This window comes from Mastigoproctus giganteus, chromosome 4, assembly GCF_048544385.1.
Source record: "Mastigoproctus giganteus isolate SK-2022 chromosome 4, ASM4854438v1, whole genome shotgun sequence".
Classification (NCBI taxonomy): domain Eukaryota; kingdom Metazoa; phylum Arthropoda; class Arachnida; order Uropygi; family Thelyphonidae; genus Mastigoproctus; species Mastigoproctus giganteus.
Window position 1 is genome coordinate 221,398,509 of NC_143578.1, and position 14,532 is coordinate 221,413,040.

The 14,532-nt window shown below is 39.5% G+C and overlaps 1 protein-coding gene across 1 annotated transcript in view; it reads right to left on the reverse strand.

The window, feature by feature from the left end:
• LOC150087426 (cilia- and flagella-associated protein 44) overlaps positions 1-14,532 on the reverse strand; it is a 577,933-nt gene that overhangs the window by 111,277 nt on the left and 452,124 nt on the right. The window contains exon 29 of the mRNA XM_090372063.1: positions 4,068-4,293. Coding sequence (XP_090228189.1) covers positions 4,068-4,293 — 226 coding nt within the window. The remainder of the gene's footprint in view (positions 1-4,067; positions 4,294-14,532) is intronic.

Below are 14,532 nucleotides of genomic sequence, written 5' to 3' on the forward strand. Positions count from 1 at the left end.
GGTACCTTACTTGATAATTCAAGATGTTCTAGTTTAGCCTTAGGAGCTGTTATACTCATAGTTTCCCTTATTTTACTTTATTCCTGTGAAGAAACTAGAGGTGGAAACTCATCAGTTGAGGCCTTAGCAAAATTCCTGTATATCATTGATAAGACACCATGAACTACTCTTGCAGCTCGTCTGCACTGCTCAGAGTACTTCACATCTGACTGCACAATTCTCCCAAGTCTTTTTCATTCTCCAACTCCCTGAGTGTAGTACCACACAGTTGGTACATTTCTCTTGGGTTACTGCTACCCATAAGCAGTACTTTGCATTTGTCAGTGTTAAACTTCAGTTGCCACATCTCATGCCATCTGCCTAACTTTTCTGGATCCTGTTGTAGTAGCATACTGTTTTTATTGTCATTAACAATCCTGCCAACCTTTTGTATCATCTGCAAACTTGGACATTAATCCTGATATACCTTCATCAATATCATTGATGAATACACAAAACAACAATGGGCCCAGCACTGAACCCTAGGGGAACTCCACTAATAGTGTTTGTCCAAGAAGAGCAGTGTCCATTGATTACTACTCTTTGTTATCTCCCACTCAACCATCCCTTTATTCATTGCAGCAACTTGCCCTTGATGCCATACCACTCCAATTTGTAGAGCAGTTTTCCATGTGAAACAGTATCAAAAGCTTTCCTGAAATCTAAGTATATCAAAATTATTTTTGGAATTCAGTTCTTTTGTGATCACATCACAGTATCCAATCAGATTGGTCAGACAAGACTTCCCCTTAACAAACCCATGCCATGTCTGAACTATTACTGCAGCCTTGTCTGGGTGATCCTTATCACTTTAACCAGTGACCCATTATTTTCCCCAGAACAGAAGTTAAACTAACAGGTCTAATTTTTTGTGTCACCCTTTGATCCTCCTTTGTGAATTGGGGACACATTTGCACATCTCCAGGCCATGGGGATTTCCCTAGACACAAGGAAGCTAGCTCTCATAATTATGGCTAAGGGTTTGATTGCTTCCTTTTCTGCCTCCTTTAATATAATTGGATAGATCCCAATGACCACCCCCTAGGTGCCTTCCTTATGTTTAACTTTAACAATTTCTCAGGCGCCTCCGTAGCCAGGTGGGCAGGAGTGGCACTGAGTAGCACACGCTTCTTGATTAGACTGGGGTTTGAGTCCGTGACCACCAAATACGGAGGATGCGGAAAGGTCAGGGAATGACTACTGCAAATCCCTGGAGCAATATGGCTTTAGTTGCTAATGCTCCTAAAAACCAAACAACAACAACAATTTCTCCTCCATTTTGCTCTCAGTTATTACAAAATCACGTAGCTCCCTGTTAGTTTCATAAACGTCTGGCATTTCTCTTCCTTGAATAACTCCTCATGTGTGAATGTAGATGCAAAATACTCATTCAGTTTATCAGCTACCTGAACATGATCATCAATAGTCAAACCATCTATGTTAAGTGGACCAATCTGATTCATCCCTTTCCTTCTAGAGCTTGCATAAGTAAAGAACTCTTTGCTGTTTTTCTTTGCATCCTTTGCCAAAGATTTCTCATAATCTGCCTTTGGTTAGCCTAATCTCCTTTGGGACTTGATTACAGACATTTTGTTCCTACAGTTGCAAATACAAAGTGACTATTACTAATTTTCACTATCTTCAAGTGAAAGAAGTTTCTCAAATTTAAATAATAAAAAATATTTGATATTCAAGGTGTTATTCTTAGAATAACACCTTGAAGTAATCTCAAACGAAAACATTACTTCTGAGAGTCTTCAGTGTGAAATGCAAAATGTCTAAAAAATATATAAATTCATACACCAACCATTGGATGAAATTTAAAATTTAATATGACTACAATCTTTACACAAAAATATTTACAATAAACTGTTGCGGAATGCTAAAAACTGTAATAAAAGATCATTTACAATAAAATTTGCTAAGATATAAAACATTAAAAGCGCTAAAAACCTGAAGCTTTCGGGAGCGTCAGCTCCCTTCTTCAACAGTGATATGACTTCCTGCAACATCTCCTTAAGTAGCAGGCTCATGGTACCTCCACACGTGGTATTTCTCCACGTGGTTCAATCGGCACATGGTCAGAACTGGAAGCGGAAATGTCTCGGGAACGTGGCAAAGAAAATCGTTCATCCGACCTTAATATAATTGTTTCAAAGATAGGATTAATACATATACCTCTATCTCTATTCATGATATTCCTACTGGATGAACTAATCCGTAAACCCTCGAGCCATTTACTCTCCCAGTATCCATGTGCACGATCCAAAATAATAGCGTCCTCCGGGGAGATTTGATGCTGCTTCTCCCAAAAATGTTCGGCCACAGCAGACTTGTTGTATTCAGCGGTTCTTATGGCATTTAAATGTTCCCCAGACGATCCCTGAGCCATCGTTTTGTTTCCCCCACATAACACTCCCCACAATCCGGGCATTCTATTCTATAAACCACTCCACTACTAAGATCTTTTGGTATGCGGTCTTTGACCTGAGACAGCTGTGCACAGCCTCCGCCCGGGAAGCTGTACACAGCGTGTCCCATAACCCCGTAAAATTCTTGCCAGATGTTCAGTAAGGCCCGGATAGTAGGGGATGTATGCGGTGGCTACCGGAACGAACGACTCCCTACGTTCGGACACTCCTCTACTATATCTATCCAGGATCTTCTGGGGGTATCCGCACTTTCTAAGTTCTGCCGTGACACGATTAATTTCTTTTTCTTTATCCTCAGAAGTGGTACAGTGTGATCTTACTCTGTCAAATAAAGCTTTTGTTACACTATTCTTGTATTGTCCAGCTTGTGCTGAATTGAAATGGGTGTATTGACCTCTACACATGGGTTTTTTAAAAACTGACGTCTTAAGTCTAAAACCCACCCTGGAGATCAATACATCCAAAAATGACAGGGTACCACCCGTTTCCACCTCTGAGGTGAATTGTATAAATTGGGAGAAGCTATTAAGCCAGCAAACGGCATCATCCTCCCTCCCCTTCTGGACCAGGGCAAAGGTATCATCAACATATCTTCTCCAATTCCTAATAGGAAACGAACACCCACTAAAAACCCTACTTTCCAACTCCTCCATGGCCAAATTGGCCACGGTGGCACTAATGGGTGAACCCATGGCAGTACCGCGAACCTGCTTATACATAGTTCCTTGAAACAACATGGCTGAACATTTAAATGCCATAAGAACCGCTGAATACAACAAGTCTGCTGTGGCCGAACATTTTTGGGAGAAGCAGCATCAAATCTCCCCGGAGGACGCTATTATTTTGGATCGTGCACATGGATACTGGGAGCGTAAATGGCTCGAGGGTTTACGGATTAGTTCATCCAGTAGGAATATCATAAATAGAGATAGAGCTATACGTATTAATCCTATCTTTGAAACAATTATATTAAGGTCGGATGAACGATTTTCTTTGCCACGTTCCCGAGACATTTCCGCTTCCAGTTCTGACCATGTGCCGATTGAACCACGTGGAGAAATACCACGTGTGGAGGTACTGTGAGCCTGCTACTTAAGGAGATGTTGCAGGAAGTCATATCACTGTTGAAGAAGGGAGCTGACGCTCCCGAAAGCTTCAGGTTTTTAGCGCTTTTAATGTTTTATATTTTAGCAAATTTTATTGTAAATGATCTTTTATTACAGTTTTTAGCATTCCGCAATAGTTTATTGTAAATATTTTTGTGTAAAGATTGTAGTCATATTAAATTTTAAATTTTATCCAATGGTCGGTGTATGAATTTATATATTTTTTAGACATGAGTTTTCCCGACCTCAGAGGCCTCTTTCAGGATATTGTGAAATGCAAAATTTTGTAATTGAATTTCATTGAAAAATATTTGGTATTTAAAACTTTGAAATATCATTATTTAAGGTATGAATAAAATAGCATTTGTCTGCTACAATAAAAAAATAGTTTGGTTTGGTAAAATGCCTTGCATTATCCTGACTAATAAGTATCACAGAGGTCTTAAATAACTTTATTTTGAAACCACAATATATGAATTTAGTAACTTACCTCCCATAACTTTAGAGTTTCCTCATGCTGTACTGCTAAATCTTGCTGCTGCAATCTTAGTTCTAAAATTCGCGGATTACTTTCCAATTCTTCCAGAAAATCAAGATCAACTTCTTCCCCAAATTTCTGCACCATCTCTTTATGACACTCTTCTTTTTGATTATTAACTTGTTCTTGAAGATATTCACAGGCCTGGGTGAGATGAGAATGCTGATGATGAATTTCTCTGTAAAAATTAAATATTTAAATTTAAAATTTCAAAATGGCTAGAAATGCAAGATATGTTTGTATGCTTTTTATTTATATTTCTACTAAGTGGTATTCATAATAAAATATAACTTTAGGGAATAAAGGCAGAATTTTTTTCTTGTTTTCCAAAATAACATCAATAAAAAATTAAAAAATAATTTGAATCAAATCACAACAGCTTATTTTCCAATGTTATTATAATTTTTTTGTAATCAGAAACATTACAATAACACTGTAATGTTTCTGATTACAGAAACCATTTATGCAAATATGAAATGACCATTCTACAAAATTAGAATTATGGATTAGAATTAGAATTAGTGTCATATCCATAAAACCTAAATAAGAAATACTGATTTTTTATTAATTAATGTATAGCTCACAGCTGTAATACTTATCCATGTCAGAATATTGTGTATAAACAAGGATTATTCAAGTAATAGTTAGCATTAGCATTAGTAGAGGCATTTGATGCAAGAAAGCAAGCTTATGCAGCATCAGCCAAAAAATAAAAATATATATAAAAAAAAAAAAAAAAATAAATAAAAAATAACCACTTCCACTTCACCCCTCTGTTTGTTCGAAATACCTGATCAGCTGAGGGTTAAACTTATTTAGGCTATCAACTTCCACAACAAGGGATGGAAGTCCGTTTCACCAACCTACCACCCGCTGGCTAAAGGCAAATTTCCTCACATCTATCATACATCTGTCCTTCCTCAATTTGAATTTATGCCCTCTCAGGTGATTATTCTGAGCAAGAGGAAGAATCCCATCAGCATTGAGCATGCTCAAACCATTCAAGGCTTTATACACCTCCAGATCACCTCGCTGCTGCCTAGTCTCCAGACACTGTAATTTGCAAAACTTAAGCCTTTCTTCATAAGAGCACCGCTTTGTTCCATTCACTAATCTTGTTGCCCTTCTTTGTACTCGTTCCATCATCTCTACATAATTCTTGAAATGAGGCCTCCAGACCTGTATACAGTACTCTAGGTGTGGACCAACCATTGCCTTATACAAGGGAATAATCACCTCCTTATCCCTGCTAGAAAAATTCCTATATATCATTGACAATACACCATGAGCTACTCTTGCAGCCCATCTGCACTGCTCAGAAAACTTCATATCTGCGTGCACAACCACCCCCAGGCCCCTTTCATTCTCTACCACTGTCAGTGTAGTACCACAGAGTTGGTACGTTGCTCTGGGGTTGCTGTTTCCCATATGTACTACTTGACATTTTTCAATGTTAAACTTCATTTGCCACCTCTCAGTCCATCTGCTCAATCTTTCCAGATCCTGTTGCAGTAGCATAATGTCAGTAGTGTCCTTGACAACCCTACCAACCTTCATATTGTCTGCAAACTTGGACATTATACAGCTTGATATACCATCATCAATATCATTTATAAATACAGAAAACAATAATGGACCCAATACTGAACCCTGATGGACTCCACTAATAACATTAGTCCACGATGAGCAGTGTCCATTGATTACCACTCTCTGTCTTCTTCCCCTCAACCACCCCTTTATCCATAGCAGCAATTTGCCTCCAATGCCACACTGCTCCAATTTGTGCAGCAGTCTTCCATGTGCTACAGTATCAAACGCCTTTCTAAGATCCAAGTATATAAAATTAAAGTTATTCCCTGCATCCAGTTCTTTTGTGACTGCATCATAGTATCCAATCAAATTGGTCATGCAAGACTTCCCCTTAACAAAACCATGCTGTGTCCGAGCTATAACCGAAGTCTTGTCTAGATGATCCTGCAGTGCTTCTTTAACCAGTGCCTCCATTAATTTTCCGGGAACAGAAGTTAAACTCACAGGTCTATAATTACTTGTGTCGGCCTTTGATCTTCCTTTGTGAATTGGGGTCACATTTGCACATCTCCAGTCTGTGGGTACTTCCCCTGAGTCCAAGGAAGCTCACATAATTATGGCTAAGGGTTTGCTTACTTCCTTTGCTGCTTCCTTTAATATAACTGGATAGATCCCATCCACCCCAGGTGCCTTTCTTGTGTTTATCTTCAACAATTTCTGCTCCACTTTACTCTCAGTTATTACAAGATTCTCTAGCTTACGGCCAGAGTTGAATACACCTCTGGCATTCCCCTCGCTGAATTTTGAATTTGAATTCAAAATTCGGCGAGGGGAATGCCAGAGGAATTTTGAAGTTGAATACACCTCTTGCATTCACCTCTGGCATTCCCCTAGTTTTATTAAAAGCATTTTATTTAAAATGCTTTTAAATATTAATCTGTTCTTATTACCAAAAGGGGTTTAGGGTTGAAAGCCCCAGCCTAGAGGGATATTTACTAGATGAAAAAGTTAGTGCAAAGCATCATTTTAGTTCATAATAAATTTTAATTTTAGCTTTTGTAAAGGTGACTATAGTCATCTTAGACAATTTTCAAATTCTATACAATAGGACCAACTTTTTTTTTTTTTTTTTTGTTAGTTGTTGGCGCATCGGCTTCTTTGGCCATAATGCACCTCCCAAACGTTTTGCATTTTTACTCTGATCCAAGCTTGAGGTGGGATTCGAACCCGTGACCTTTGGGTTACCAGGCAGGTACTTTACCAAACTGGCTAGGCAGGTCGGCAGGACCAACTAATTATGTTATCAACAGCAAATTGTAAATGGAAAGAATTCAAGGAATTAATCTTGGAAGCTACTACATTTTTCGTACCAATTAATAAATGCTGTTCAAGGTTCAGGCCTAAATGGATTTCAGATGAATTAATAAGGCTCATGGCAGAGAAGAAAAATACATGGGATGCATATAAATTATCAGGTGACACAGAAGCCTACGGCAGATATAATTTGTAACTTGATTACAGACTACTTGGTAGTCTATAATAAAAGGTGGTTACGCAAGCAAAGGCAGATTATGAGAAATCTTTGGTAAAGGATGCAAAGAAACACAGCAATGAGTTTTTTACTTATGAAAAGAACTAGAAGGAAGCAATTGAATCAGATTGGTCCACTTAACAGAGATGGTTCGACTATTGATGATCCTGCTCAAGTAGCTGATAAACTCAATGAGTATTTTGCATCATTGACACACGAAGAGTTATTCAAGGAGGGGAATGCCAGAAGTTTATCAAACTCTAACAGAGAGCCAAGTGTTTCTGTGATAACTGAGAGCAAAAAGGAGGAGAAATTGTTGAATCTAAACATAAGGAAGGCACCTAGGATGGATGGGATCTATCCAGTTATATTAAAGGAGGCAGTAGAGGAAGTAAACAAACCCTCAGCCATAATTATGAAAGCTTCCTTGGACCCTGGGGAGGTCCCCATGGCCTGGAGATGTGCAAATGTGTTCCCCATTCACAAAGGGGGATCAAAGTGGTACACGTGATACGGAAGTTGTATAAAGGGAACACTAGACACCGAAAAAAAAAAATATATATATATATATATATATATATATATATATATATATATATATATAACATAACTGTTTTGGGATATAACTTAAGGATTTAATTTTTGTTTTAAATTTTATTGAATTAAATTGGAATCATGACTCTAACCAGAGCAGCAAAGCAAAAGGCTCAAGCTAATGGGAGTGCTGTGGTTCAGGGGAGAACTGAGGGGGGCAGTTGCCCTCTGAATCCAGTCTATTAAAATGCACTGTTTGCTTGATGTTTGCGGAGCAGTCGGGTACGGGACATGATACTGCCAAGGGGGATGTCTTTGTGTGTGCACGATGTAAGGAGTGCAAGGAAATCAGGCGACAACTCAGCGTTGTTATGGGCCTTTATGAGACATTGAAGGACAGGGTGGATGCCCTCGAAGGAAATAAATTGAGGGGCCCATCAAGCTCTCAGCTGCCCACATCAACGCCAGAGCTTGCACTTGGTCATCAGGCAACACAGGGGCAGCCCCCTAGGCAGAATGCGCTGGTCCCACAGGAACTAGTAGTTGTTGGTGACTCTATTGTCAGGGAAACGGGGAACATGCTTTGTAAAAAGGATAGGTGGAATAGGACCAGGGTATGTCTGCCAGGGGCAAAGGTTGATGACGTTGTAGAGCGGATATCATCTTTTAAGGGCACAAAAGGTGATATAGTTGTACACGTTGGCACTAATGATATTAAGAGTAGGAGACCGGCGGAATTACTTAGCAAGTACAGATCACTGTTGAAAAAAAGCCGTGAATTAGGGTTGAACTTGAAAGTGTCTGCAATTCTGCCCAGACACGATAGGAGGGAGTATATGATGAGAGCCTTGTCGATCAATTCGGCCCTGGAGGGATTGTGCAAGGCTCAAGGGGTAGAATTTTTTTCAGCCTGGACTGTACTTGTTAACAGGAGAGATTGCTTCTACAGGGATGGGATACACTTAAATAGAAAGGGTGCAAGAATTTTTGCTGATGCTGTCGAGGCAGTGTTAGGTGGCTCGGAAAACTGCTAGTTGGGGGGGATACAAGGACTAATAGATTAACAGTAGCCACTGGCAGAGGTGGAAGTGATTCTTGCACTGCTTCTATTCAAATGAGCAGAAGTCTGAAAAACAAGATGCAGGATATTTCAGAGACTGCTGGTAGTCATTGCGTTACAAGTAAACACATGGGTTGTGTTAGCGTAGCTAAGAATAGAAACAGGTGCATGTATACCTGCGTGTACACCAATGCTAGGAGTTTGGTAAATAAATTTGATGAATTTGAGGTATTGCTCAAAACATCAAAGGCAGATATTGTTGGGATATCAGAGACGTGGTGTCACACAGATATAAGTAATGCGGAACTGGAATTTGGGGAATACAATGTATATAGAAAGGATAGACAGGACAGGAGGGGAGGAGGGGTTATGCTATTAATTAAGAAACACATAAAGTCAAAGGAAGTGAAGCCAGTTGACATCGATGGACAGGGCAGTGTCGAGTCAGTTTGGTGTGACATAAGCATAGGGAAATCAAAATTGAGAGTAGGAGTGTGCTATAGGCCTAATGACTCTGATGAGTATAATAATATATTGTACAGGGAAATAGAGTGGGCCAGTAAATCAGAGAGTCTTATAATGGGGGATTTTAATTTCCCAGATATTGACTGGAATTTGTGGGTTGGTCACTCGCACACTAGCAAGGCTTTTGTGGATTTATTGGATGATTGTTTTCTACATCAGCATGTTCGTGAGGCACCAAGAGGGAGCAATACTCTTGATCTGATTATCAGTAGTGATTCTTCATGCATTAAGAACCTGCAGATAAATGAACCACTAGGTGGCAGCACAGTGTGTTGAAGTGGGATTTACTCAAGGAGGTAACTACCATCAGAGGTAAAGGGAAGGGTTTTTGTTTTCGTACAGGCGACTATGATGGTCTGAGACAGTATTTAAATTCTATACAGTGGGACCAACTGATGATGTTACCAACAGCAAACTCAAAATGGGAAGCATTCAAGGAACTAATCTTGGTGGCTACCAGGCTTTACATACCAACTAAGAAATATTGTTCAAGGTTTAGGCCTAAATGGTTGTCAGATGGACTAATGAGACATGTGGCAGAGAAGAAAAATGCATGGGATACATACAAATTAATGGGTGACATGGAAGCCTATGATAGATATAAGTTGGTCTGTAACCAAGTCACAAAGGAGATTAGGCAGGCAAAGGCAGACTATGAAAAATCCTTGGCAAAGGATGCAAAGAAAAACAGAAAGGAGTTCTTTACATACTTCAACTCGAGAAGGAAAGGGATGAATCAGATTGGTCCACTGGATATTGATGGTTCAACAGTTGAGGATCCTGCTCAGGTGGCTAACAATCTAAACGAGTATTTTGCATCTACATTCACGCATGAGGAGTTATTCAGGAAGGAGAATGATGTAGGTAAAGTAAACATTGGCAGTGAGCTGGATGATTTTGTAATAACTGAGAGGAAAGTGGAGGAGAGATTGTTGAGGATAAACATAAAAAAGGCACCTGGGGTGGATGGGATCTATCCAGTTATATTAAAGGAGGCAGCAAAGGAAGTATGCAAACCCCTAGCCATAATTATGAGAGCTTCTTTGGACTCAGGGGAGGTACCCATAGACTGGAGATGTGCAAATGTAACCCCAATTCACAAAGGAGGATCAAAGGCTGACACAAGTAATTATAGACCTGTTAGTTTAACTTCTGTTCCAGGTAAATTAATGGAGGCACTGGTTAAAGAAGCACTGCAGGATCATCTAGACAAGAATTCAGTTATAGCTCAGACGCAGCATGGTTTTGTTAAGGGCAGGTCTTGCCTGACCAATTTGATTGGATACTATGATGTAGTCACAAAAGAACTGGATGCAGGGAATAACTTTGATATTATATATTTGGATCTTAGAAAGGCTTTTGATACTGTTGCACATGAAAAACTGCTGCACAAATTGGAGCAGTGTGGCATTGGAGGCAAATTGCTGCTATGGATAAGGGGATGGTTGAGTGGCAGAAGACAGAGAGTGGTAATCAATGGACACTGCTCAACGTGGACTAATGTTATTAGTGGAGTTCCTCAAGGTTCAGTGTTGGGTCCATTGTTGTTTTCGGTGTTTATGAATGATATTGATGATGGGATATCAAGTTTAATGTCTAAGTTTGCAGATGATACAAAGGTTGGCAGGGTCGTTAAGGACACTACTGACGCTATGCTGCTGCAACAGGATCTGGAAAGGTTGAACAGATGGGCTGAGAGGTGGCAAATGAAGTTTAACATTGACAAATGTAAAGTACTACATATGGGTAACAGTAACCCCAGAGCAATGTATCAACTCTGCGGTACTACACTGACAGTGGTGGAGAATGAAAAGGACCTGGGGGTAATTGTGCAGGCAGATATGAAGTTCTCTGAGCAGTGCAGACGAGCTGCAAGAGTAGCTCATGGTGTCTTGTCAATGATATACAGGAATTTTTCTAGCAGGGATAAGGAGGTGATTATTCCCTTGTATAAGGCAATGGTTAGGCCACATCTTGAGTACTGTATACAGGTCTGGAGGCCTCATTTCAAGAAGGATGTAGAGCTGCTGGAACGGGTACAGAGAAGGGCAACAAGATTAGTAAATGGAACAAAGGGTTGCTCTTACGAAGAAAGGCTTAAGTTTTGCAAATTACAGAGTCTGGAGACTAGGCACCGGCGAGGTGATCTGATAGAGGTGTATAAGGCTTTGAATGGTTTGAGCATGCTCAATGCCAATGGGATTCTTCATCTTTCTCAGAATAATCACCTCAGAGGGCATAAATTCAAATTGAGGAAGGACGGATGTCGGATAGATGTGCGGAAATTTGCCTTTGGCCAGCGGGTGGTTGGTTGGTGGAACCGACTTCCATCACTTGTTGTTGAAGTTGATAGCCTAAACAAATTTAAAGCTCAACTGGACAGGTATTTCGAACGAACGGAGGGGTGAAATGGGAGAGGGTTTTTTTTTTGGCTGATGCTGAATAAGCTTGCTTTCTTACATCATATGCCTCTACTAATGCTAATGCTAATGCTAAAGGGTGACACAAATAATTATAGACCTGTTAGTTAAATAATAGAGTCACTGGTTAAAGAGGTGATACAAGATCTCCTAGACAAGACTGCAGTAATAGTTCAGAGACAGCATGAGTTTGTTAAGAGGAAGTGTTGTCTGACCAATTTGACTGAATACTATGATGTGTTTACAAAGGAACTGGATGGAAAAAAAATTTTTTGATATCATATACTTCGATTTCAGGAAAACTTTTGATACTGTTGCACATGGAAGACTGCTCTATAAATTGAATATGGCATTAAGGACAAGTTGCTGCAATGGATAAAGGGATTATTCAGTGGGAGATGGCAGAGAGTGGTAATAAATGGACTCTGTTCTATGTGGACTAATGTCATTAATGGAGTTCACCTGGGTTCGGTTCTGGACCCATTGTTGTTTTGTGTATTAGCATTAGCGAATGCACATGATGCAAGAAAGCAAGCTTATACAGCATCAGCCAAAAAAAAAAAAAAAAACTGTTATTTCGCCCATCCACCCGCTCCAAATGTTTGTCAAGTTCTGCCTTGAATCTATTTAAGCTATCAACTTCTACAACGACAAATGAAAGTTTGTTCCAGCAATCAACTACTCGCTGGCTAAAAGCAAACTTCCGCACATCTATCCTACAACCGTCTTTCCTCAATTTGAATTTATGCCCTATCAGGCGATTATTCTGAGCAAGAGGAAGAATCCCATCAGCATTGAGCATACTCAAACCATTCAAGGCTTTATACACCTCAATCAGATCACCTTGCAGGTGCCTATTCTCCAGACATTGTAATTTGCAAAACTTAAGCCTTTCTTTGTAAGAGCAACCCTTTGTTCCATTCACTAATCTTGTTGCCCTTCTCTGTACTCATTCCACCAGCTCTACATCCTTCTTAAAATGAGGCCTCCAGACCTGTATACAGTACTCAAGGTGTGGTCTGATCACTGCTTTATACAAAGGAATAGTCACTTCCTTATCCCTGCTAGAAAAATTTTTGTAGCAGGGATAAGGAAGTGTATATCATTGACAAGACACCATGAGCTACTCTTGCAGACCACCTGCACTGTTCAGAAAACTTCATATCTGCCTGCACAATTAACCCCAGGTCCTTTTCATTCTCTACCACTGTCAGTGTAGTACCACAGAGTTGATACGTTACTCTGGGATTACTGCTTCACATATGTAGTACTTTACATTTGTCAATGTTAAACTTCATTTGCCATCTCTCAGCCCATCTGCTCAACTTTTCTAGATCCTGTTGCAGCAGTGTACTGTCATTAGTGTCATTAACAACCCTGCCAAACTTCGTATCGTCTGCAAACTTGGACATTAAGCCTGATATACCATCATCAATATCATTTATAAATACAGAAAACTACAATGGTTTTCTGTATCCAGTTCCTTTGTGACTACATCATAGTATCCAATAAAATTAGTCAGAAAAGACTTCCCCTTAACAAACCCATGCTGTGTCCGAGCTATAACTGAAGTCTTGTCTAGAGGATCCTGCAATGCTTCTTTAACCAGTGCCTCCATTAATTTCTCTAGAACAGAAGTTAAACTATGAGGTCTGTAATTATCTGTGTCTCTGTTTGATTCTCCTTTGTTGATTGGGATCACATTTTCACATCTTCAGTCCATGGGTACCTCTCCTGAGTCCAGGGAAGCTCTCATAATTATGGCTAAGGGTTTGCTTACTTCCTTTGCCACCTCCATTAATATATAAGGATAGATTCCATCCACCCCAGGTGCCTTTCTTGGGTTTATCTTCAACAATTTCTCCTCCACTTCACTCTCAGTTATTACAAGATTATCTAGCTCACTACCAGAGTTGAATACACCTCTGGCATTCCCCTTTCTGAATAACTCCTCATGTGGAATGTCGATGCAAAATATTCATTTAGTTTGTTAGCTACCTGGGTAGGATCATCAACAGTTGAACCACTGATATTAAGTGGGCCAATCTGATTCATCCCCTTTCTTCTAGAGTTTCATAAGTAAAGAACTCTTTGCTGTTTTTCTTTGCATCTTTTGCCAAAGATTTCTCGTAATCCGCCTTCGCCTGCCTAACCTGCTTTGTAACTTGGTTACAGACCAGCTTATATCTATCGTAGGCTTCTGTTTCACATGTTAATTTATATATATCCCATGCATTTTCTTCTCTGTCACATGTCTAATTAGTTCATCTGACATCCATTTAGGCCTAAATCTTGAACAATATTTCTTTGTTGGTATGAAAAGCCTAATTAGTTCCAAGATTAATTCTTTGAATGCTTCACATTTTGAATTTGCTGTTGGTAACATCATCAGTTGGTTCCACCGTATAGCATTTAAATACTGCTCAGACCACCGTATAGCATTTAAATACTGCTCAGACCACCGTAGTCACCTTTACGAAAGCAAAAACCCTTCCCTTTATGCTTGATGGTAGTTACCACTTCAGCACACTGTGATCACTGATACCTAGTGATTCCTTTATCTGCAGATTCTTGATGCATGAAGAATCTGTACTGATAATCAGATCAAGAGTATTACTTCCTATAGTTGTTTCCTGAACATGCTGCTGTAGAAAACAATCATCCAATAAATCTACAAAATCCTTGCTAGTGTGTGAGTGACCAATCTACAAATTCCAGTCAATATCTGGGAAATTAAAATTCCCCATTATAAGACACTATAATTTACTGGCCCACTCTATTTCTCTGTGCAATTGCTCATTATATTCATCAGATTCA